This window comes from Cavia porcellus, unplaced genomic scaffold (genome assembly GCF_034190915.1).
Source record: "Cavia porcellus strain 051 isolate PalLab524CR breed Dunkin Hartley unplaced genomic scaffold, mCavPor4.1 scaffold_21, whole genome shotgun sequence".
Classification (NCBI taxonomy): Eukaryota; Metazoa; Chordata; class Mammalia; order Rodentia; family Caviidae; genus Cavia; species Cavia porcellus.
The window spans coordinates 29,143,769-29,170,933 of record NW_026947504.1 but is presented as its reverse complement, the minus strand read 5'-3'; the positions used below and the strand labels follow the sequence as shown (position 1 = coordinate 29,170,933).

At 38.8% G+C, this 27,165-nt stretch overlaps 1 protein-coding gene and 1 pseudogene across 5 annotated transcripts in view; one reads left to right on the top strand and one right to left on the bottom strand.

Moving 5' to 3' along the window:
• Ift88 (intraflagellar transport 88) overlaps positions 1–27,165 on the bottom strand; it is a 134,733-nt gene that overhangs the window by 69,284 nt on the left and 38,284 nt on the right. For all 5 annotated transcript variants that reach the window (XR_010041716.1, XM_003477388.5, XM_013141185.3 and 2 more), the window contains 2 exons: positions 23,293–23,379; positions 2,397–2,496 (listed from right to left, as the gene is read on the bottom strand). Coding sequence is in view for 4 of the 5 variants with exons in the window: in XM_003477388.5 (XP_003477436.1) it covers positions 2,397–2,496; positions 23,293–23,379 (187 nt within the window). In the remaining variant the exon portion in view is untranslated. The remainder of the gene's footprint in view (positions 1–2,396; positions 2,497–23,292; positions 23,380–27,165) is intronic.
• On the top strand, positions 10,910–11,743 carry LOC106025162 (ran-specific GTPase-activating protein-like; annotated as a pseudogene).

Here is a 27,165-nt window from a genome sequence, read left to right as displayed (position 1 = left end):
ACAGAAGAGACAGAGGGGAAACTTGTCCTAAAGATGCCTTTTATTATCTAGTCAGCACCAGATATTCATAAAAAACTACAAAACTGAGGCTGGCCCTCAAACTTCACAGCAGGACCTATAAGGTTTAATAACAGAGATGGAAGGGCTTCAAACAGTGTATTTCTGAGCTGTGGGTACATGCCTCTGCACTAAGACTCCCCACAAACCTACCTGTTCTGAGCTGACCACAAGGAACTGAGAGCATCCCTTGTGCTCCTCCAGGTGCCTTAAATGCCATTAGAATGGTCACTGGGGGGGCTGGAGGTTTAGCTCAGTGGCATAAGTGCCTGCCTTGCAAGCAGGCAGTCGTGAGTTTGATCCCCGGTACCAATAAAAAGGAAAAAGACAAAAACAAAAACAAAAACAAAGCATGGTCACTGGGTTGGAGAATGTCTGCAGCCTGGGGGTCCCCCTAAGCCATTTCCCTTCTGTGGGAGACCCCGCTGGAAGTTAGCTTGCCCAGTGGCGGCTGCTTCATCTGCCTCTGGGCTACTATCCTGTTCCTGTTCTTTCTGAGACCGTCTTGGTTTGGCAGCTGAAGACTGGCCTGCCCATAGACTTACAGGCCCTGGGCCATCTCAGGTGCTGGATTCCCCGTCACCCACACAATGCAGCGTAGTAATCCCATCCCATGTGGAGTCAGTGTGGCACGTGCCCTTCGTCCCTCCCTTGTTTCAGAGGACTGGTCTTTCTGGCCTCAACTGCTATCGTGGAGACTAAAGGCAAAGTGCCTAGACCTGTAAAACACTTTGCATTTTCCTATGGGCTTTCCTCGAATCCTGCGGGGACTCCAACTCAGCTGTCTTTCGCCTCAGGGATAGAACCATTTCTTATGCTCCTGCTCATTGTCGCCCTAGCTGGACCCTTCCCTCCCCATTTCCAATTCCTTTGGCCTGAGTGGCCCTTTTCGTCTTTTTGCCATGCCCCACAGCTACACCCCACAGCTTCTCCTGAGGACCCCTAAGTATCTCTGTGACTCTTCTGCTAACTCATGGCTTGCTAAACAGATGAATCCTTTCTTAGCCAAAAAACTCCTGGACCAATGTTTGGGGCTGGGCCACCAACTGGACCTCTTATTTGTGTTGGCCTCTTCATTCTTCTGGGCCATGCCTCCTCAGACCTATTGTTTTTACAGGATCGTAGTCAGGCAATCACAAATCGACAGACACTGGCCTTAACCACTCCTCAATATAATCCCCTCCCCCAAATTTCTCTCCCAGTTAGGCTGCCCACTCAGCTCCCTTGTCATGCACAAAGTAGCCACAAGGAACTCCACCCACTTTCCTGCCCCTTTCTGTATATAAGGACAAAAAGACAGGCATATCATGCCTTACCTGAGAGACTTTCTTAGCAAACATACCACCCTCCACAAACAACAGGAAATCACTAAAGCTGCCCTCAGCAAACAGAACAGATAGCCACAAAGAGAATTTAGTACAGACTGTACAGTCTCCCTAGTGCTAGGAAGTCCAGCATTATCTATATACCTGCACTGACCATCTTGGGAACTTGGACCACATACATTCTACCCAGATTCCTTGGAATTAAAACCCAGCTCCCAAACCCTATAAAAACTTAATTTCTCCTCTGGCCAGCTGCTGAAACCATTTACAATCTTGTTCTGTCCCCAGACAGAACAAACCCAGTCTTTTGTGCACATAAAGCCTGTGTCCAGGTGGTTTCTCATTTGCTGATGATAACAGGAATTGGTAAACATGAGTTTCCTATTTCATTATCTGTAACAGTCTAACTCAAAAATGTTTTTGGAGGGGGCTTTAAGAGGGGGCCTTGCTTATGTAGTTCAGGTTGTCCTTGAAGGCTCTTGGTGATATTCGTGTCTTAGCCTCCCAAATGCTGGGGTGACAACCATGCAATGTCATACCTAGGAAGATTATTTTACTTTTTTATCCAAAGATCACTCTAGGGGGCTGGAGATTTAGTTCAGCTGCACAAGTGCCTGCCTGGCGAGCATGAAGTCATGAGTTTGATCCCCAATACCAAAAAAAAAAAAAAAAAAGGTATATTCTGCCTCAAAGATCACTCTAGTGAGATAATTCAGGCCAGTTTGCTTCACTTTATCTCCACTGAAAAACGGAGCAGCTAAAATCTCTAAGGGAAAGTTCATCCTTGGACTAGGATAAGGTCTGGCAGTTTAGTGACCACATAAAGTAAATATTTACATTTCAAGAAACAGACAATGGGCTAATACTAAAGTTTAAAACAGTATTAATGAGAATTTTGACAGAAATACAAATTATTACTCAACTTTAGAATATGCTATAACTAAGGTTCCCTGTGTGCACTGCTTTAACTAATTAACATACAAAATGCCACTAAGAATTAACCTCCAAACTTACTTGGTTAAAATCTTTTTGTCTCAAGTAGGTAATTGCTTTGTTTATTTCCAGATCATTGGCTAGTTCCACGTACTGAGATGCTTTCACTACCTCCACACACCTACAAAAGAGGAGAGCATTAGAAAGTCGCCTGGTTTCATGTTTTAATGTACTTATGATGGTAGTTCTCTTGCAAGTGATGTTAGGGTGTTTTCCTTGTTCTGTTTTCATGTTGGGATCTGACCAGGGCTGTGCATGTGCCAGCCGGGCACTCCATTTGGCTACGCTAATCTAGAGAGTTTGTGAAGTGCCCAGTGCTCTATAAGGATGACCACCTGCTTCCCTCCAGTGCAGGAGTTAAGGCACAGAAGTCTTCAGATCTACAAGCTAATTCAATTCTTATTTCTCTGTTGTCAGTCCTAGTTATTTTTTAATATTTTAAAGTTGAGTTTATCTTTTTATTAGTGCATGTTTGTAGGACATAATGCCTGCATTACTTGTGTGGCGTTGGCACACATGCACAACAATTCTTAATTCCTTTTTCATCCCTTCTTTTTCCCCTCCCTTCCCATTTATCTCCTGATCACCCTCCCATTTGAGAACAACTTCTCTACTTCCTATTATCTAGCTTTGTTTTGCTCTTTATAGTTTAGGCCTTTCATATAAATCATGTAATGTTTAAATCTGTGTGCCTGATTTACTTGCGTAGCATCATGGTCTCAAGGTGCACCCACTATCCTACAAGGGACTTGTTTATCCTTTTCCTGGCATTGTGTGTAAATACAACATATTCTTTATTGTATATAAATACCATATATTCTTTATTGTGTATAAATACCACCTATTCTTTATTTTGTATAAATACCACATATTCTTTGTCTGTTGGCAACATATAGGGTACTTCCGAAATGTAGCTATTATGAATAGGGCTGCATAAACATGGGAGTGCATGGATCACTGAGACATCATGTTGCTGGTAACTGCTTATGCCATTGTAAGGAAAAAATTGGATTGATAGCTATATTCTTTTTTTTTTTTTTTTTTTTTTTAGTACCAGGGATTGAACTTATGACTTCGTGCTTGCCAGGCAGGTGCTGTGTTGCTGAGCTAATTCCTTAGCCTCACTACATTCTTTTTTAAATTAACTGTCAAAATGATTTTAGTTTCTAGGAGGTGAAGTTGTTTCTGTATTTTTTCACTCGTATCACTGTAATGGCAAGAAAAGTCTTATAGAACTTTAGAATACACTTTTCAAATAGAGGTTTTGAAACTAATTCCATGGGTTATGACCCTGATTTTAGAGCAGAATCAATGGGACAAAATATCTTACAACTTAAGATGCCTGACAAAAATATACAAAAGATATGACACTGAAGAAAATGTAGTTAAGATATCCTAAAGTTCTATCATCAATGAAATAATAAAAGTAATAATTTGTATTATACAGTAACATGTAATGAATGCACAACAACATATTATAGTCTAACATACATTAAAACAATGTATAGTAATGACTTTAAAAATAGTAAACAAATTTACAATGAAGGGGAAAATAAAATATTACTGGAATAATTAAAAATACTTAACAACAACAGGCAGTGAAAGAGAAAAAGAAACAAAAAAATGAGAAGCAAATAGAAAAAAGTAACACAGGACATAGGAAGCTAAATGGGTAACACCTTACAGTAACACTGGGATCTCCTCTAACAGCCTCCCACACCTTTCAGGTGACTGCATTACTGGGTTTATAGCTGCCTTGCTAGTAGGACCTGGGGTCTGCTCGGAAGAGGCAGGAACTGGGGATCAGACCTGGAAGGGTTAATCTCCATTGTCAGCTCCCCGCTGCACTCTCACTGCCCCCTAAATGCGATGACTTGCAGCTACTCCTCTGCCGTGCCCCTGTGCATGCCATCTTGCCAGCCAACCATGAGCGATTCAGATTATTAAAACATAAGCCAAAATAAACCACTCCCTTAAACTGCAAGTGTTGGGTATTTTGCCCTAGTGACCAGGAAAGTAACTAAGACAGACTGAGATTTTCAAAATACATTTTTTATTTTATTTATTTTGGAGAGCTCCTGCGGGTCTCGAACCATGGGACCAATTGGCCTGGGTGGTTGGGAAGCCAGACTCGAAGGAACCGCTGGGCTAAAACCAGCCCAAAGAGATTTTTTTTTTTTTTTTGGTCTTTTTCCTTTTTTAATGGTACCGGGGATCGAACTCACATCTGCCTGCTTGTAAGGCAGGCGCTTATGCCGCTGAGCTAAATCCCCAGCCCCTTCAGAATACATTTTAAAAGACCACGCAACTCTGTGCTTCTTATAAGAGACATACAAAGATGAGTAAAAAAAAGATGAGATACTTCAAATTCAAAAGAAAGCAGATAAAGTGAACTTTAAAACAAGAGATATTCCTAGAAGTAATAAGAGATACTTCACACTGATAAAGGGCTTAATCAGCTAGGGATATATCTCAATTTTAAATCTATACATGTGGACTTCCGGGAGAACATGACGGACAGATAACAGCAACTACCGGAGGCTCTCTGAAAAACTAGGCTCAGAAGCCAGGAATGGTGTGGACTACAGAGAATAAGCAGGTGGAGATATGCTCTGCTGACTCAGGAACGAACTGGGCTGAGAGAAACCAACTTGGAATGCAGTCCTGGTGCTAAAACAGGAACAGAAAAGCCTCGGTGTGGAGGCTGGACCCCGCACCATTGGAAGCCGCGATTTGGGTTTCCCGCCGCGGCTGCTGGCTGCCTCTACATCGGCTCGGCAAGGAGAGAGACGCGCGGAAGCTCTGAGAACGACAATCTGCGAACGGAGTCGAAAACAGGATGGGCAGGGAGGTGTGCACTGACTAGTGGTGAGGAGAGTGAGAGAAACTGACACTCCACCACAGTTTGACTCCAGCGGACTTTCCGGGCCCGAGCAGTCCTGCAGGAGCAGGGCGCGGTGGCGACTCCAGCCACACATCCCCCTCTGGGCAGGATTGGTGAAAAGTGCCTGGCCTGAGTGACACTGCCAGCGGACCCAGTAGGCTAGCCCAACCCAGATCCCAGAGCCTGACGGTGGCCAGGAGGGGCGGGCCCCGCGTAGGCTGCCTGGTGCGCAGCGGTGAGCGGGAACACCTAACCGGCGCAACTCGATCAGGCTGTGGCTGACAGGGAGAGAAGCTGGGCCCCTCATATAAGCTTGCATATATAAGAAACAGAGAATATGGGGAAGGGAAGCAACAAGAAAGGCTCCTCGGCCCCCAATTCTGAGAAACAGGCAATAGCGGACACCGCACCAATAGACATTAAGCGCCATATAGAGAGTCTCATAGACCAATTCAGGAATGAAGTTATCAACGACCTGAAGCTAGAAGTATGCAGAATAGTTAGAGAAATGCTAAGCACCACCCAGGAAAAAACAGATGGTGGAATGGAAGAACAGAAAAAGAGGGGAGAATTGTTTGATGGAGAAAACAGAGAAAGCATAGAATATGTGAAGCAGGTTCAAAGGGACTATCAAGAAACTAAGAAGTCTATCCAAGACTGGCATAACAGCTTGAAAGAAACTAAGGACAGAATATCTGATCTGGAGGGCAGACTTGTAATATGGGAGAATGAAATGAAAAACTTCTTAAAAATAACAAAGAAACAAACAGCAATAATACAAAGACAAGAAGATGATAAGAGGAGCCATAACTTAAGGATTAAGAACATAAAAGAAGAAGTAGGGACACAAACAAGTGAACTACAAAAGCTACTCACAGAAATAATCCAGGAGAATTTTCCTAATTTAGCAAAAGGTAAAGATACTCAGATGTATGAGGCATATAGGACCCCAGCTACCTACAACCCAAACAGAGAAACACCCAGGCATATAATAATAAAAATTCCAGAAATTCAATACAAGAACAGAATATTAAAAGCTGCCAGAGACAAGAAACAGACCACTTACAAGGGAACACCCATCAGAATTACAGCAGATCTCTCTGCACAAACCATCAAATCACGAAGAGCGTGGGGGGAAATAATTCAACCTTTGAAAGATAATAATCTCCAGCCAAGATTGAGATATCCTGCACAACTGTCCCTGGAAATTGATGGAAAAACAAGGTGCTTCCAGGATAAAGAGGAACTGGGGGAACTTGCAACCACCAATTCAACTCTACAGAAAGTATTGCAGGATATTCTAAAAAAAAAGAAAAATACAAAGAACCCAGAAATAGTGGCGGGGAGGCCACAACGAATGGAGCAGAGAACAAAATGAAGAAGACAAACTGACAGCTACTGACAGAAAAAGAGCTCAACAGAAATGAGACAGAGAAGATTGGATGATAGGAACAGCTATTTTAGAGAAAATGACATCTTAATAGGTAATACTGATTTAGTATCATCTTGTTTTGAAGTCTCATCTAGCTTTTGTTCTTCTGTCTCCAATGGTCCAAATAGGTTGTATCTTATTGGATGTTATTATGTACAATAGTATAAGCAAAAACCTTTTAAAGACAAGGAGATTATACAGAAACCATTGTTCATTTTCTGTTAGTCGATTCTAAATACTCTGTAATGCTGTCATTCTCTTAAATGGTTTTACATTGTTTTGATATACTTAATGCTACAGTATACGAAGTTGTACTCAAGGACTTCAAGGAAAGAGTCAATATGGTAACTACTTTTAGGTCAGAATTATCTGGTGGTGAAACACTATTCTGCTTAAATGGTTATGTTTTGATCTGCACTGTTTCACTGTTATGCCCTCTTTTATCTCAATCTCCACTCCATTATTTACTTTTTTATTTTTTTTATCCGTTTAATTAAAGGGAAAAAAATAGCAAGATATATTATAGTAACCCACTTTGACTTTCTATTATCTCGATTTGAAGCCCTGTATTACTCTCACCATCTTGTTTTTGACTGATTTTCCCCTATTCTGTTTTGCTGGATAGTATCAGGTTCGAAAGTTTAGGCATCAGCTGTGAAGATAATGAGATTCATTATAATGCCCATTCTCGTTGACTTTTATCTACTTTTGAAGACCTACAATGTCTCCAATGTTTTGGTTTTATCGGTTTTGTTCTTTACTGTTTTGTTCAATTGTGTTATAACTAATGATACAGGCAATTCTATTAGAGATAGCGGGAGGCATTATGGTAACCATTGTTGATCACCTTTTATTATGTTTTTACATTATCTATTATGTCCACCCTTTTGACTTGACCGATTCTGTTCTGTTATGTCACATTTGGTTTTACTCTCTTCCAAAAAAGCAATAAGAACCGTGGGAGCAATGAAACACAAAATGTGTAATAGTCATTGTACAAAAGAGAGGAAAAGAAAGTGCTCTAAACTATATAACTGCATGTATATTTAAGTGTATAAGATAGAAAATGATATCACAGAGTTTTATTGGATCATTGAACAGAACTGTTTGCAGTGTCATTGTTGGAATGTCCACTCTACAAGCTTTAATTTTGTGACTTGAACAATTGATTCTAAGATGGCAATATGTAATCCATTAACTAGTGATATCCTATTGTTCATTTTTTTTCCTCTGTAAATCTGTATAACTTGTACCCTTTCACTGTTTTTTTTTCTTCTTTTCTCCTTAAATAAAATAAAATTTAAAAAAAATCTATACATGTGTAACAACATAGCTTCAAAGCATTATTTCAAACAAAAATTAATAAATCTAAAGGAAGAAATGTGAAACTATAATCATAGTAAAAAATATCAACTCATTTCCCTCAATAGTTGAACGAATAAGCAAACAAAAATAAAAAAGCATAAGTAGAAAACAGTAAGAAACCTGACCTGATGTACACAGGACATTAATCCTGTTATAACAGAACATTAGCCCTTTTGAAGCACATTTGCATGATGTACCAAGGTTCAACAAAGTTCAAGGGGTTGAAATCATTCAGCATGTGTTTTCTGATTACAATGAGATTACAGTAGAAATCAACAAATTGGAAAAATGTAGTAGAAAATGTGCAACTTCTTTGAAGCTAAGCAATAACAAGATACAAAGTCAACATACAAAATTCAGGTGTATTTGTACATGCTAATAATGGACAACCAGAAAAGGCTACTGAAAACACAATTTCATACTTGAATACTTAGGAATAAACATAGCCTTGGAGGTAAAGACATACAATGAACATTACAAAGCACTGCTGAAAGAAAACATAAATATATGGAAACATATCCCATGCTCATGGACTGGAAGACCATACTGTGAAGATAATACCACTTGAATCTTCAGGCTCAGTGTAATCCTATTGAAATTCCAATGACTTGTTTTTGTAGACACAGAAAAACCTATTCTGAAATTCACGTGAAATTTCAAGGTACCACAAATAGACAAAAACAACACTGAAAGGAACTGCAAAGTTGAAGAACTTACACCTCCTAATTTTAAAACTTATCACAAAGGTGTAGTAAATCAAAATCGTGTGTTTCTGGCATAGAAGCAGTCATATAAAACAAAAGAGAATCCAAAAGCAAACTTTTGCATATTATAGACATTCAGTCTGATATGAGTACAGATAGCTTGAGCCTTAACTACTATAACAGGCCCTGAGAATCACAAATGGAACAGCTTCCCACCATCCTATAAAAAGAAAAAGCAGTACAGTGATGAAGGGTGCTTTATAACCAGACTCTTCTTTTTGGCACTAAACTAGATGTCTTAGCCAGTGTACTGGAGCAAGAGAATGAACAAATAAAGAGAAATATAAAGAGCAGATGGAAGAAAATAAAATTGTGATTATTTATAGATGACACAAACGTGTATGTAGATCCTCCAAAAGAATCTAAAAATAACTATTCAAATTAAGTCACCTTATTAAGGCCACTGTAAAATATGTAAAAATCAATTATATATCTATCTATGAATAAAACACAAATAGAAAACTAAACTTTTAAAATTTAACATATAGACTTTCCAGACTAAGCCCGTATTCTGCATAACTGAGTTCCTTCCCTGTTAGCGCTTGCCCTTGTTGCTTGAGGTGCTGACTTTGCAACTGCACCAGAGGAACTCACTATGGACTCTGGCACTTTGTTAGGTATGAGCTTCTGGTAAAGATGGCAGATAGATAAGAGCAAAATACAGAGGCTCCCTGAGACAGACAACTCAGATGCCAAAATAATACATCACGGGGAGTCCCGGACAGAAGGAGATGGATTCTCTTGACCCAGGAAGAAAGTAAAGCGAAAAGAACCAGTCAAACATGCAGTCCCGGGGCTACTATTGAGGCAGCTAAGATTCCATGCTCTTACATGCCAGAATTCCTGCCACTTTGATTCGCTGGAACCGCAGTCACAATGAAGTGCAGGCACACTGAAGTCAGAGGTCAGTGAGCCCCACGGAGAACAAAGCTGGCAGGGGACCTGCATTGACTTTCGTGCCAAGTACAAAACCCTTCCATGGGAACGGGCCACCAACGGGATGACATTTTGGAATCGGGCAGGATTGGCAAGAACAGCAGTGACTTCAGTAAGTTATGCCCTTCCCAGACGAGACTGGTGAGGTATGCTTGGCCTGGGTCACTCCCCTGGCTGAGACCCAATAAGCTGTCCCAAACCAATTCTCTACATGTGGCGCATTCTAATGCAGTGAAGGCCTCAGCAAGTTGACTGACCTGGAGAAGAGGGGCCAGCATATGCCACCTTTGTTTGCACTTAAATAATACACTGGAGTGGGCAGGATTACTTAGCTAGTGTGCATCAGAAGAACCATAACCAACAAGGAAAGGGACTGGGACCTTCTCTATAGGCCTGTTTGGAAGAAACCAAAAACTTGAGAAGAGGAAGCAACAAGAAAAAGTCCCCAGCCCCCAACCCTGAGAACATTGATCCAGGAGAGGTAAATACGAAAGAGATTAAGGACAGCAAACCTGCAATATCAGACATGGCATCAGTGGACATATAGAGATATCTTTAGGATCTCACAGATGAGTTCAAAACTGAAATATTTAACCAAGGAAAGCAAGATATAAGTAGATTAATAAGAGAAATGCTAAGCACCTCTCAAGAAGACACAGACGGAAGAATGGAGGAGCACAAAAAAAAAGGAGAGAAACATTTGATGAAGAACATAAAGAAAACATATAATACTTGAAGCAGGTTCAAAGAGATTACCAGGAAATAAAAAACTCCATTGAAAGCTGGCAAATCTGCTTGAAAGAAACTAAGGATAGATTATCCAAACTGGAAGACAGGTTTGCAATGTGGGATCATGAGAGGAAAAATTTCTTCTTTTTTTTTTTTTAATGGTACCAGGTATGGAACTCATGACCTCATGCTTGCCAGGCAGGTGCTTATGCTGCTGAGCTAAATCCCCAGCCTTGAAAGGAAAAAAATTTTAAAAATAATAAGGAAACAGGCAGTAACAATACAAATGCTAGAAGATGACAAGAGGATCTGTAACTTAAGAATAAAGAATGTGAATGAGGCGTTTCCCGCCACCGGGGTCAGGGGTCGGGGTTCGGGTCGTGGGGCGGAGGGAAGAGCGAGCAGACGGGCGGGGGGGGGGGGCAGGGGCTACCAGTAGCCACCTAGAGGCCGCGGAGTCTGCAATGACCGAGCTAGCCGAGTCGCCACCGCTGCGTCCCCATGGCAGCCGCTAAGGATACTCATGAGGACCATGATACCTCCACTGAGAATGCAGACGAGTCCAACCATGATCCCCAGTTTGAACCAATAGTTTCTCTTCCCGAGCAAGAAATTAAAACACTGGAGGAAGATGAGGAAGAACTTTTTAAAATGCGAGCAAAGTTGTTCCGATTTGCTTCAGAGAATGATAGCCCAGAGTGGAAGGAATGTGGCACTGGTGACGTCAAACTCCTAAAGCATAAGGATAAGGGGACCATTCGCCTCCTCATGAGGAGGGACAAGACCCTGAAGATCTGCGCCAACCACTATATCTAGCCCATGATGGAGCTTAAGCCAAATGCTGGTAGTGACCGTGCCTGGGTCTGGAATACCCATGCTGACTTTGTCGATGAGTACCCCACGCCGGAGCTGCTTGCCATCCGCTTCCTAAATGCTGAAAATGCACAAAAATTTAAAACAAAGTTTGAAGAATGCAGGAAAGAGATTGAAGAGAGAAAAAAAAAAAGGACTGGGCAAAAATGATAATGCGGAAAAAGTAGCTGAAAAGCTAGAAGCTCTGTCTGTAAAGGAGAATAAGGACCCTGGAAAAGAGACCAAAGAGAAATCAGAGAAGCAATGAGTCCTCTTAACTTCTCTCCTTTTCTTTTTTAAATTTTGCCCTCCCCTTTCTTTTTGTTTTATTTTTAATTCTGTTTTGTTTCTACGAGGGACTCTATATAAAGAACTGAATTCCAAAAAAAAAAAAAAAAAAAAAGAATGTGAATGAAGAAGCAGGGGTACAAACAAAGGAACTACAAAGGCTATTCACAGAAATAATTAAGGAAAACTTCCCAAGCACAGGAAAAGGAAATGATATTCAGATATATGAGGCATACAGAACTCCAGCCAACTACAACCAAAACAGAGCTACACCCAGGCATATAATAATCAAGATCCCAGAAATTCAATATAAGAACAGAATATTAAAAGCCGTCAGGGAAAACAGATCACCTATAAAGGAAAACCCATCAAAGTCACGCAGACTTCTCAACATAGACTATCAAATCAAGAAGAGCTTGGAGTGAAGTATTCCAAGCCCTGAAAGAAAATAACCTCCAATCTAGACTAATGTACCCTGAAAAACTGTCTCTAGAAATTAATGGAGAAATAAGATGCTTCCAAGACAAAGAGGAACTGGGGGAATTCGCTACCACCAATCCAACTCTACAGAGAATACTGAAGGACATTCTAGAGAGACAAAAAAGTACCAGGATTCTAGGAACAGTGGCAGAGAGGCATCAATGAATGGAGCAGAAAGTGGAATGAAGAAAGAAAGCAGACAACTGATGGCAGAAAAAGAGCACAAACAGAAATGAGGCAGAGAAGGTTGGCTATAATCTCTACTATAGATGGCCTTGATACACTAAAAAAAAAAAAAAGTAAAAGAAAAAAATGGGAAACACAGGCAGAGTAATCAGGAGGTAGGGTTCACTGAGATGCTCTTTATAGGAAATATAATTAACCTAGACTGTAAATGAAATATGAGAAAACAATACTTTATGTGACAGAGTGTAATAGGGGCAACTCAACCAGTATTTGTAGATAGGATGGAAACACAAAACACAGGCTTCAATAGGTAAAGGAACACAACAAGAGATCAAGTGCAGGAGGAAGAAGGTTCGGAACCACTTAGGTAAATAGCAGGTTGCGCCCCCAACTAAAAACTGAGGTTATTGGTGAGACCCAAAAATACACAGTGCACCCTGGGGGAGTGAAAGGGGAGGAATAGTCTTAAAAAAGATGGCAGAGGATATTGTTAATAGTGTATCAGGATTTAAAACTCACATTACTTGCACTGCTCTGCTTAGATTTTATTCTGTCCCAGTTTGTCTACTTTTACTAGATCTGAGGGCACAGACACCTATCCCAAAAATAACAGGATATAATACAGTAATCATCTTTAATTTCCTATTAGTAGCTTAATCTGGAGCCCTGTATAACTTATACTGTTTTATCATGACTAATCTTAATCCTGGTTTGTTTGATTGCTGTTTGGTATTAACAGATTTTATTCAAAACTCTTATGATTGATAGTATCAAGTCTGAGAGTATAGGCAACTACAGTGAAGATGACAGGATTCATTGTGATACCCACTCTGGTTTAATTATTACCTGTTTTTGAAGTTTTACACTATCTATAAAGTTGTATTGTTATTAATATTGTTATGTACTGCTATATTGAAGATAATAAGAGACAACGCAGTAACCACTGTAGAACTCCTTTTACAGTGGTTTTATATGTCTTTTTCGTTTCATGTGTTTATAGGAATATGTTTTGTTATGTCTCGCTTTGTTTTGTTTCTCCCTCTAATACAGAAAGGCTAGAAATACATGTTAAGACTCATGCATGCGTAGAAGCTATAAACAGTTTACCAGAACTATCTTATAACACATGATGAAATGAACAAATACTTTGAAGAAAAACAGACACTACAGTACCCAGTGCTGATCCCATAGTGTCATGATGTGAAATCTAGCAATACTATTATTCTTTGTTCAGAATGATTTTAGCCTGCTATGGTTTAATCTCAACATAAATGAAGATATGGATAACTGCATATGCTTGTAAGTGTATAGGATTGGTAACCATATTACTAAGTTTTTGTTGGATAGTTGAACAGAACCATTTGCAGTCTCGCTGTTTGAATTCCCACTTTGTATGTTTCACTTTTGTATCTTGAATAACTATTTGTAAGAGGACAATATGTAATCATCAACTAGTAATTTCTTACTGTTTATTTTTTCTTTGAAAGTATATATTATTTCTACTTGTTTTGTTTAGTCTTTCTTTAAATAAAATTTTAAAAGTAAATTTAAAAAATTAACATTTATACAATACCATCCAAAAAAGAATAGAACAAGATATATGCAGACTTCTGGATTTAAACTTCAGTATTATTAAAAAAGAAGATCTAAATAAATGAAGGGATATGCCCTTCACACACTGGAACATTCACACACTGAAACAATGTCAATTCTCACTGCCCTCATCCATGAATAACAGTGAATTCTCAATTAGTTTTCTACTAAATCAAGAGAATGAGGGAAAAAAAGCCATAGGGAAGGAGAAAATAGTTGAAAAACACATAAAAGACAATTGTTCCAAATATCCAAAGAACTCTGAAAACCAAACAAAGCCAAACATTTTTAATTGGGCAAAAGATCTGAACAGACCAAGAAGATACCCAACTGCTAACAAGGATATGAAAAGATGCTCAATATCATTAGGGAATTCCAAATTTAAAACACTGCAATTGTTTCTCTTGTATAAGAAACTCAAAGTACAAATAAGGAACAAAATGGAGGAGAGGCATTAGGATGTAGGAGGAACTTGTTCAAATGGGAAGGGGAACGAGGAATGGGTGAGGCTCCTGGAGGGAAGGAAGGGAAAAGGAACTTAAACGGAAAAAAAGAACTGAAGGAAAAATGGAAACAGGACTTTTTAAATTGAGATGGGAAGAAAGGCTGGAGGGAGGGGTTAGGGAGGGAAAACAATGAATTAAGATGTGTTACGTACATGTTTAAATCCTCCACAATGAATGTGATCCTTATGTACTGTAAATATGTACTAATAAAAAATTAAATTTTAAAAAATGCAATACCACTGTACACTACATACTCATTAGAAAAGCCCAAAATTCAAAACACTAACAACAATAAATGCTGGTAAGGATGTGGAGTAACAGAAACTGTCCTTAATTGCTGGTGAAAATGTAAAATCAGGCTGGGGAAATGGCTCAGGGGCAAAGTGCCTGGGTGGCAAGCATGAGGGCATCAGCTCGATTCCCAGTGCAAAACACAAAACAAAACAAAAAAGCAAAGTGTTGGAAGATAGCTGAAAATTTCTTAAAAAAATAAACCTACTCTTCCCACATGATACTCTTCCTACTCTTTACACTCTTTGGCATCTACCACAGAAGCTGAAAACTTGATATTCACTTGGAAACCTACACATGGATACGAATAATAGCTTTATTCATAACTGTCAAAACTCAGAAACAACCAAGATGTCCTTCAATCTGAAAACGCTATATACTGAACAACTTAAACAATAGACTTTCAGAAAAAGGCAAAACCATGAAAGCACAAAAAATCAATGGCTGCCAAGGTTCTGGGGAAAGGGAGGAGTGAAAAGATAGAGCACAAGGATTTTCAGGGCAGTAGTGCTGTTCTGGATGATACCATCATGGTAGCCATATGATATGTGCATCTGTCAGCACCCACTGAGTATACAACACAAGAGACAATCCCAGTGAACTGTGTAGTGGGATGATAATGCCAAGTCTGCACAGGTCACTGTTACAGCAAATGCACCACCCTGCTGTGGGATGTCACGGTGAGGGAAGCTGAGGGTGCGTGGGAACTCTCTGTACATTCTGTTAAATTATGCTCTGAACCTAAAACTGTTCCCCAAAATTAAGCCTATTAATTTTTTTAAACCCCTTTTTTGGGGGGAAATTGCAACTGATTCTAAAATTTATACGGACATGACAAGGTACAGGAATAGTCAAGGTAATTCTGAAAAATAAATGTGGAGAAGTTATATTGTCCTCTTACATTAAACACTGCTATAGAAAAATAATAGAAAGTGGCTCATTTAGAAAAAACAGAAACTCATTTCTTGCAGTTCTGAAGAGTAGGAGATCCAAAACCAAATTACCAACGTATCTGTCAAGGGTTCTGTTTCTTGTCACTTGACATGCCAAAAATGACATTACAGTGCAGTACCAAAAGCACAAGCTTTTCCATAAACGATGCTGAGTCAGCTGAATAGCTCTACTAAAGAGAAGAAAGAGAAAAAACATCTTGACCTTACTTCATATTATAAACAACAGAACAACAACAAATTCCAGGCAGATCATTGAAACATGAAGGGTAGAACTTCGGGAAGAAAACATGGAAAAGATTTTATGCATGGTTTCTTTTACCTTTTGTTGTTGTTGGAGTTATTCCAGGGGTCAAACTCAGGACCTTGCCCTTGCTAGGTAGGTACTGAGCTAAATCCCCAGCCCAGTTTCTTTTACTTTGTAAGGCTTATCCACGGCCTTGCATGTAGCTGAGGTTCTTTGTTTTCATTGCTGTGTTACAGTTCACAATGTTAACACTTTCATTTACCCATTCTAATCTTAATTGACATGTGGTAGCTTGTAGTTCAAGCTTCTGAAAAATGCTATGAGTATTACTGAATAATTGCACGTACTTTTGGTGAATGGCACCCTCATTACTGCTGTGCACTTATGCACCTAAGGCGCAATTCTCTGGTTCAGCTTTAATAGCAGAAGAGCAAGGAAGTGATTGCCAAAGAAGCTGGGTTAGAGGTCATGCTTTGGAGTGGGGAAGATGGTAACCCACATCAGGACCTTGTAAGGTACTGCTAATGTCTTTTTCTTTAAATGTCACTTAAATTGTTTTTATTTTTAAGAGAATAAAACAAACAAAATGAAACAGAATAAAGCCAATCAAAACAAAATAGTGAAAGTGACACAGGACTTCAAAACACGATTATAGGAAATCAACAATAGCTGTCACAATGCCTCATTATCTTCAAAGTAGCTGCCCATACCATCAGACCTAACAAAATCAAACGAAACAGAATAGAATAAAACCAATCAAAACAGAACAATGAAAGTGATACAGCACTTCAAAACAAGATAACAGAAGTCTACAATGACTATTACATCTTGTTATCCTTGAAATAGCTGTTTATGCCTCCAAATATAATAAAATCAAACCAAATAAAGCAATAAAACCAATAAAAAACAATAAAAATGATACAGGACTCTGAAATAAGATAATAAGGAATTAACAATGGCTACCACCTTCCTTGTTTAGACATTTCCTCCTCTTTCACTTTTTCAGTATGTATGTACATTTTGGATCCTACTAACTCCTTCAGTTTTTTATATTAGGGAGACAACATGATGTTCACCTACGTGAGTGTAAACCATTTCACCAAGAGCATGATCTCAAGTTGCACTCATTTACCTACATGATCACCCTTCTTTGTAGCTAAGAAGCTTTCCGCCATAAAAAGGCCATACCTTTCTTATCCATTCTGCAGTTGATGGACAAGCTATCCCTGCTTTTTTCTGGTTTCCTGTCACATGGAGCATCGTTTTCCAGGTGTAGTCTTCTCCAGAGGTGCCCACTTCTTTGGTCTTTTCCAGCACCTCAGCAAATTCACCCTCCTGAGTTACTTGAGCATTTGTTTCCGGCAGTTTTTGGGTGGCCAGGCTTGTAGTTCTCCTGCATCTGTTCTTGCTCCTCTGCTTTCTTCTCCATACCACTAACACGGACTTCAGCAACAACTTCCTGGAGGGTTTGTACTTTTTCATCAAATACTTCTGCTGCTAGTGGAGCAGAAGGGCCCTGCATGCCACTGACTTGATCTTCCAAAGGCAGCTCTACCTTCTCATCGGCAGCCGACAATCTGGCCTTGTCAGTGGCTTCCACAGGCTCCTAGGCTGATCAGAAAGCATGGACCCCTCAGAGGCATCTTTGGTCTTCTCATTCTTCCTTGTGTCTGCCTTTGCTGGCTTTTGCTCCTTTTTCTTCTCGAAAGCATCCAGTTCATCCTCTTTGGCTTTTTGAAACTGGTCTTTTTTCACCAACCGGCCCAACCTTGAGTGATATAGTCTCACTGGTGACTGGGCTGGTGGGAGACTTGGAAGCTAGGGAGGTTCCTCTTCTCATGCTGTTTCTCCATCTTTGCCTTTTCCTGCTGCTTGACCAGACTCAGCTGTGAGAGAAATTTCTGCGTTGCTTTGCAGGGCTCCCTCCACCTTCTCAAGGACCTTTTCCTTCACTTTCTTTGGCCGCTGCCTCTTCAGTCTCCGCATGGGGTTCTCCAACATCCTTAGCCTGGGCCTTAGTAGGTCATGTCACCTTTTCTAAGATACTGTCTGAAGAAAGAATGTGCTTGGTCATGTCACGCATTTCCTCCTGCTTATCCTTTGTGTGTTCTCAACAATTACAGAGTTAGCAGCTGTGTCTTTACCCAAGTTTTTCTTATTCACATCTTCAGGCTCCCTCTGTCCAACCTTGGCGACAATGACGTCTTCTTCTTGGCCATTCTGGGCTCCCTCCTGGAGGGTGAGCTCTACTTGTTCAGCCAAGCCACTGGACAGTGGACAGCTGACCATTCTGCAGGAGCTTGGTGGCAGGGCCCATGGACTGGATCTTGTTTCTTGACCACTCTGCCTGTGTTCCTTTTTATTGGTTGATTGAGGCCTTCTACATTAATTGTTGTGGCCAACATGAATTTGTTTGTGTCTACAATGCTTTTTTCCTGCCATTGCTTCCCTACTTTTTCCTTCCATTCAACAGTCTGCCCTACTCAGCAATCCTACTCTGCTGCTGTCCCTGGAACGTTGGTCTTACTTATCTCTCTCTAGAATGTCCTTCAGTACTCTTCATGGAGTCGGTTTGGTAGTCATGAATTCCTTAAGTTGTTCTTCATCATGGAAGTATATTATTTCTCTATTAATTTTGAAAGACAGTTTTGCAAAGAACATCAGTCTGGATTGGAAGTTGTTTTCTTTCAGAATTTAAAACACTTTACTCCAAGCTCTTGATTTGAGGGTTTGTGTTGAGACATCTGCCATGATTCTGATGGGTTTTCCTTTACAGGGGATCTGTTTCTTTTCTCTAACAGCCTTTAATATTCTGTTCTAAATTTCTGGGATCTTGATTATTATATGTCTGGATGTAGGTTTATTTTGATCATGGCTGGTTGGAGTTCTATATGCCTGTAATTTCTGTATGTCAAGTCTTTTTCCCATGTTTGGGAAGTTTTCTGCTATTCTGTAAATAGTCTTTTTTATCTCATTTGTGTTGACTCCTGCTTTTTCACTGATACCTGTCACTCTTAAACTAATTTCTTTGCATCATCTTGCAGCCATTGGATTGTTATTTGCTGGTCCCTTGTTATTTTTAAGAGATCATTCCTTTTGCAATTGCCATCCTGTCTTCAAGGTCTGAAAGTCCGTCTTCAGTTTGCTTCAAGTGGTTTTGCCAGCTTTCAGTGGAGTTTTTAATTTCCTCAACATCACATTGAGTGATGGATTCCGATTTTTCTCTATATTCATTCAAGGTTTCCCTCATTTTCTTATGCTCCTCTTTTTCACTCTATGTCATCTTCAGATGCACTCAGCAACCCTTTTGCTGTGTTTATCATTCCTTCTTTTACCTGAGATATTATTTCTGATCTAATTTCTTTTGCACTCATTAGTAGTTTCTTCACTTCAAATTGCCATTATCTCAGAAATTTCAGGGGTGTGACTTGCACTTTCTTCCCTGTCCATGTCTCCTGGACTTGTTCTGTTTGGGCTGGAGGCCAGAGACTACCTTTTGCTCCTTCATCTTGACATTTTCCTGGGTCTCTCTGAACGGACAGGTTGTGGGGTCCTAGGCACTTACCATATTGGCTGTCTGTCCATGGTATCGGGGGATAGGTCAGGCACCTAGGTTTCTCCTAACCCAGATTCCCAGGAAGGCAGTGGGGTGCAGGGTGGGCTTCTCCAGACACTTGCGGCTTCTCTAAGGTGTGGCTGGCTGTTTCTCCCAGCCCACACTGACTACAGGTCCCTTCATTTCACATATGCTCTGGCCTGGCTCCCATTTGTATTGAAGCATAAGTCTGTGGTTCTCAGCTGGACTCTGGATTCTGAATTTGGGGAATAACACTTCCTTTCATCAAACATGGCATTTCTTTTTCATCAAAATGAAAAACTCTTAAATGTCATTTATTAAACTAGGTAGTGGTTACATGGGTATTTGCTTTCGTGATATATTATTTTATTGAGCTGATGTTACTGTTTTGTACAACTTTTATATGTGCTTTACCAAAATGTGCTTACCAAAATGGCTAAAATAATTTAATTGTTTACAAATAAATTAACAGATATCCAGCAAGAAAGCCACAAGAATTTATACTGAAAAATTGCAATTCAGGGGAATTCTCCCGTTTCTCAATGAAATAGTCATATAATAGATGTGGGCTTCCACATCTGGCTGCACATTGGAGTTCCTGGGAAAGCAGTGGGAAGACTATACATGTTTCTGTTCCATTCAAGACTGACTGAACCTTCACTTTCAACAAGTTTCTTGTAGGCATTCACGAATTAGTGCACAGTGTACAGCCATGTTTGCTTGCTGGATATATCTCATACAAGTCCCACAGAATATTAGAAAGATCAACACCCAAGTTCCAACACTCAAAACTCTGATTTAATCATTCTAGAGCACAACCTAGGCATTCAGAATTTTTGACCCCGATGATTGTAATACGGATAGGAATCAGCTGGGGGCTTGATAACAATGCAGCTGCTCACGCCAACCTCAGAACCCTAAACCAGACCCTGGGAGGGGGACTATGGGTAAGCTGATCATCTGTCTTTCTAAAAGAAATTTTTAAGCAGTGCCGGGGTCAAGCCAAAGGCCTCCTGTGCATACTAAGCACAGGCTATTCTACTGGACTACACCCCTAGCCCTCATCTGTACTTATCTGTAACCAAGGTAATCCCTGTGAAAACAAAGCTTAAACATCACTGACCTTAAGAAAGAACTGAGAAGTGATATATACATTTTCATCTCCTCACAAAGGAATATGATTATAATGTACTGCAAACATGTACTAATAAAAATGAAAACAGAAAACACAATCACTGACCTTGACTATCTGTCCTTAGTAAGTTGGTGAATTTTTACTACTTAATTTTCTCAGCTACAGAAAAAGGCTGTGATTGTGTTCAACTCCCTGAGATAAGGTATCAGGTATAATAAAGTATCTGAAACAAGGGAGTGTTCAATAAATTTAAACTAAACTCTAAATTTTTTTTGACACAATTTAAGGCACAAACTTAACATCAGGCCTGAGCTACATGTTCACTAAAAATCTACCTTGAGAGAAGTAAATTAATGACCCTATTTTTAGGGAGAGTAAGTATAAAATTGCTGGTTTTATAATTAGCTTACTAATAATATCCATCACCTTCTGAAAGCTGCATATTGATATTCCTGATTTTAATAGGCTGAAATATTTAACAGCCAGCAAAACACTAGCAATCACTTTTTATGGTACCATTACCATCATTAAAAATTTTAAACAGAAACTAGCTTCAAAAACCTTGATTTGAAAGGACAGAAGATAAATTTTCAACTTTAAAACTGCTTCCCTTTTACTGAAAAATTTGAAGACACATATACATGTATACATCTACTGCAATTTCTGAAAAAGTTCCATAAGAAAGTTTTACAAATGTATAAACATCTTTATTTCTTTGTTTTTTAAAATAGGGTCTCACTAAGTTGCCCAGATTGGCCTGTTCCTTCCTAATACTGGTATTACAGTCATGTACCACTATACCTGGCTACACACATTTTTCATCAAAGCTACTAAAATGTAAATTTCCCTTGATTTTCATCTGAGACCTAGTAAAGTTGCTGAAAAACTGCCAGCTCCAATCTAAAGAAATGGGTGCCTATCAAGTTTACACATAGGGAAATGAGACATTTTCTAGGTTGCACATGAAATCCTGAAGATTCCTGCAGTTTTAATAATCATAATAAGAAATCTATTAAGGTCACTATGTTCACTGGATTTGCATTAAAAATGTGAAGCTTAGGGCCAGGGATTTAGCTCAGCAGCCTAAGTGCCTGCCTTGCAAGCGTGCAGTCGTGAGTTTGATCTGCAGTACCAAAAAAAAAAAAAAAAAAAAAAAAAAAGTGAAGCTGGAATGAAGCATTGTGAGAGTAAATCTAGAACCTCAGTAAAAAGCACGCGAGGGTGAAATCTACTTAGATTTTTCTTTTACTGCATCAGTATACACACTAAAAAGCTGCCACAATTTATCTCTTTAAACACAGGCTAATACATTTAAGAGGAACAGATCTGGATTCAGTAATGAGGAATAACTTGATAAACTTTTTTTTTTTTTTTTGGTACCGGGGATCAAACTCAAGACCTCATGCTTGTGAGGCAGGTGCTTATGCTGCTGAGTTAAATCCCTAGCCCACTGATAAACTTTAATGTTAGAAATGCAACAAATGAATCTGACACTGAAAGAATTCACGCAGAAATAACTTATGAGATGCTCCTGTACACTAGATAGAAGAGAAAATTCAGCCACTTATTTATTCAAATTACCTAAAATTTTCCAACTGTAAAACTCTACTCCTCTCTAACAAATGCATTACATATCAAGAAACAGGTTCTTCAGATGTGAGTGCTATTATTTAGATAGAAAGTTTATTGCTTCTTGGACTTTTGGCTAAGATCAAGTATAGTACTAGATGGAAAGTTTAGCATTACTGCCAGACACGAGAGAAGATTAAAAAAAGAAGGCATGGGCTGGAGCTTATACAATGGAAGCAATTTATACAAGGGAAGCAATCAAAACAAATGGTAGCACAATTACCTGAGCACTAATTACAAAATAATATGAGCAATAAAAAAATTACCTTAAAACTTTTATAATGGCTGATATCAACCTTTTATGGTTTGTGTCTGGATGCCTCTCAGTGCCTCCTACAGTAGTGGAGGTGGACTTCTAGGTTTGTGATTGCTTCATGGTCCAATGCGGGGATTATGGGTGTGAGTGCTACACCCACCTTAGGGTGGGTAGACTACATACAATATATTAATACAATTTATACAAAGGAAGCAATCAAAACAAATGATAGCACAATTACCTGAGCACTAATTACAAAATGATATGAGCAATAAAAAAACTATCTTAAAACTTTTATAATGGCTTATATCAACCTTTTATGGTTTGTGTCTGGATGCCCCTCAGTGCCTCCTACAGTAGTGGAGATGGACTTCTAGGTTTGTGATTGCTTCATGGTCCAATGTGGGGATTATGGGTGTGAGTGCTACACCCACCTTAGCGTGGGTAGACTACATACAATATAAGGGACAGAAAAAGTCTGCTCTCTACACTCCTCCGAGTACTGCTTTTATTGATTTTGCTTTCTTGTGCTGCCTTAAACTGTTGCCCCTCTGCCATATGCTACCCTGCTTTAGAGCTGCCAACTAATTACGGACTGAAACTTCTAAAAACTGTGAGGTAGATAAGCCTTCTTTAATTTGGGGCATCAGGTATTTTGTCTCAGCAATGAAAGAAAAGTAACCAAGAAAAACCTTTATATTTTCTCTTTGATGAGAACAAATCAATATTCATAATCATTTTAGTATCAACATTAATCTTAAATTAAAATATAAATTACAAAAATTCTGTACTTATGCAGTTTTACTGAATTTCTTACCAGTCATAACCTACTGCAAAAGATGTCTCAATCACAGGAGCAATAAGTTTTGCAGCTGTCATGATGTATTTTTCTGCCATGGCTTTCCTAATATTAAAGAAACAAGCTTTATTTAGAAATATGATATAAAATGCTTAGATACATTAAAATTTAAGTATAAATATTATCTGTCAAAACTAACATAGCAAAGAAGCTTATTAAACAATAGAAAACTACACAAGAAATATGTCTACAAGTCAGGTCAAAAGCTGTCACTGGGCTGGAGATTTAGCTCCGTGGCATAAGCACCTGCCTTGCAAGCAGTCGGTCGTGAGTTCAATCCCCAGTACTGATTAAAAAAAAAAAAGCCATCACTAGGAAATGTGACCAGCAACAGAACTGCCTTCTGGGCCAGAATGTGTATTTCTTTTCTGCTCACTATACCTTCTGATAAATTAAAGAAACAGACATGAGAAGGACAGGATTCTCTGCAGCAGAGTTGACACTGCAACCATGAGAAAGAATGAAAAAGTAGCTGCCCAAGAAATAGGTGTGTCAAATAGTAAAACACGTTGCTTCTGTATATACTATCCAGGTGTATGTATGTGTGTGTATACACACACCCATAAAATGCACATGATCAGCATCACTGCAAATGTCAAACTGTGCTTCAAAGTGGATATATCAATTTATACTGGTGGATGAGAGTCATCTTAGATTTTTCTTGGATTTATATACACAGAAATGAACTCAGAATGTTCATATTATTTATAACCTCTTTAATCTTACTATGCTGTATTGATATGGAAATAGTACATTTCCATAGTAGACATTATTTCTGTAATTTTTTTCATTAAGCTTTTTATTTTGAGACCACTGTGGATCTAACACATTTGTAAAAAATAGTAGGGATCCACTACTCAGTTATAAAGAAGGCCAACTTGAGACATTTATGGGTAAATGGATGCAACTTGAAATCATACTCATAAGTGAAATAAATCAGATTCACATGTGTAAACATCCTATTGTTTTCCTGGTATAAGAAACTGAAAAAGCAAATAAGGTCTAAAATGTACAACAGATATTGTGAAGTGAGAAGAAACTGATCAAAAGGAAAAAGGGACTAGGATGGGTGAAAGGGGAAAGGACAGTAAGGAAAAGGAAAAAATGCAAGTTAGTTATAACGTAACTGTCTCTTAATTTGTTAAAAAGGAAGATGAGCTAATATTGACTGGAGAAATTTTTATGCCCATACCTTGTACACTGAGCAACACGTAATGTATTAACTATTGTTATTCTCCTATTATTCTGTTACAAAATTGTGTTTTATCTTTTTTCCATAAAATTAAAAAAAATAGTAGGGATCCAACGTGCTCCTTACTCAGTTTCCCTGAGGTGACACCTGGCATAACTAGAGTGCAGTATCACAACCAGGATTCTGGCATCAATACGGTCAAGACACACAGATGTTTCCATTGCTTCAATGTGCCCTATGTTACCTTCTTACCCTCTCCCCGGCCACCTCTCCTGACAACAGGTACGAGCTCCATTTCTATCGTTTTATGATTTTAGTTGCTCTGTTGTGCCTACCCTGATGTCCTGAACTGATTCACAGTCACAGTCATTCTGTCTTTGGGGAAAGAGTCAGAGGTTGCATGGTGCGCCCTGGAGAACCAGGTGAACAGGACACTCCGTAAGGATTTGATGAGCCTTCCTTTGGGCAGAGGCGCACTCAGCAGTAGCAGTCACTGTGTTTTCTACCAGGCCTTGTAAAGACATGAAAGAGACCTCCCAAAGTACTTCTGCAAGTGGCAAGAAGATGGGACAAATGTGTTTGAAGCAGGGCTGGGTGATAATGCTAAGGGAGATTAGTGGCAATGTGTCTTTTACTGTAATTGTTTTTAATTTACACACTCACTATATTTTGATCACACATTATATTTATGACTGCTGGACATTTGGATTAGTCCCACTTTGGGATATTAAGAATAGTGTTCGTATGAACATTAAATGCAAATCGTACTGAATTCTTCCAGGGTCTCAGGTTGATGTGGTTAGTTCACATGGTAAGGCTACATACAGCCTTTGGAGGAACTGCAGTTTGCCTTCCATTTTATATTCATCACAGCAAATAAAAGGATCTTAATTTCTTACTGTTCTTGCCATCATGTGTTACTATACGTCTTTTTTATTTTAGCCATAGTAGTGGGTATGACCTGTTATCTCACTGCCATTCTGAGCTGCATTTCCCTGAAGGTGTTTTGATGCTGAAGGCATGTTCATGTGCCTACTAGACATTTATGTCTATTTTAAAGAAATTCCTACTCAGATTCTTTGCATATTTTAAGTTGGGACACTGGGCCTTTTATTAAAACAATTCTTTATATAATTGAGAAATAAATCCCTTAGTACATGATTTGCATGTTTTCTCCCACTCAGAAGCCTGTAGTTTAATTCTTGACAGACTCTCTTAAGAACATGCCTTTAATTCTGATGATATCCAGTTTATATATTCTTTCTTTCATTGCTTATGGTTTTGGTTTTTGCTTTCGTTGTTGTTGTTTTGTTTTTGGAGACAGGGTCTTGCTATGTAGCCCAGTCTGATTTCAAACTCACAGTGACCTCCAGCCTCAGCCTCCCGAGTGCTGGGATACAGGCAAGCACTACCACACTGGCCTTAGTTTCGTATTTAAGAAAACACTGCTTAACCTAAGGTCAGCCACATCTACTTCTATGTGTTTTTATAAGATTATAATTTTAGCTTGTATGTTTAGATACCTGGTCCATTTTGAGGCACTTTTTGGTATGGTGTGAGAGAGAAGTTCAAGTTCATTCCTTTGCATGAAGACTTTCAATTTTCCTAGAACAGCTGCTAAGGTTATCTTTTCCCCCAAAAGATTGTTCTGGAACCTTATTACTGTAATTGTATAGTTTGTTTCTGGACTGTTAACTCCACTCAACTCAGCTAAATGCTATCTTTTTGCTATATACTATCTTTACGCTAGTATCACACCATCTGGATTGCAGCAACTTTGCAGTTTGAGCTCTCTGATTTTACTCTTCTTTTTTATCACTGTTTGGGCTATCACTGGGTCCTTTCATTTCTGAATGAATTTGAAAATCAGCTTGCCACTTTCTACATAAACAATATTGGGATTCTGATAAAGACAGCATTCAATCTGCAATCAATTTGGTGAGTGCTGCTATTTATTAAGTATAAACCCATCAACATAAATGCCATTTAGCTTCTTTAAATTCTTTTATAGTTTTCAGTGTTAAGTTTTGCATTTCTTAACTTTTTCCTTAAAATGCTCATTCTATTGATAATTAACTGTTAATCTGGGTGGACAGTTCATTGGTAGTACACATATTTCTATACTATATTGCTAGTTTCTGTACATTTTTTCCTGTGTTGAATTAGTAAAAATGAATAGCCTTATTTGGTTCCTGAAGTATTTGTTTTTCACCCTTAAGTATAATATTATCTATGTTTTTTATAGATAGACTTTATCAGAATAAGGAACTCCTTTTCAGATTTCATAAAAATTGTGGTTTTCTATTGGGATAGAGGTTCCATATCATATAGGTTTTGTCCTCCATTCTGATATCTTGCTTATCTTAATTTTCACATCTTTGACTCATTTTGCATTTCTAAGATAAATCATACTTGATCATGGTGTTCAATTATTTTTGTATCTTGTTAATATTATTTTTAAAAAATTTTCACAGTCATAAAATATTGTTCTGTGGTCTTTTTGGTATTCCCTTTTTGGTATCAGGATAAACTAACTTCACAATTCTGTAGAACTGATGCTACTTCTTTAAAGGCTTGCTAGAATCCTCTATCAAAAACATCTGAGCCCTTAAGTTTCTTTTTCTGGAGTTTTAAAAATT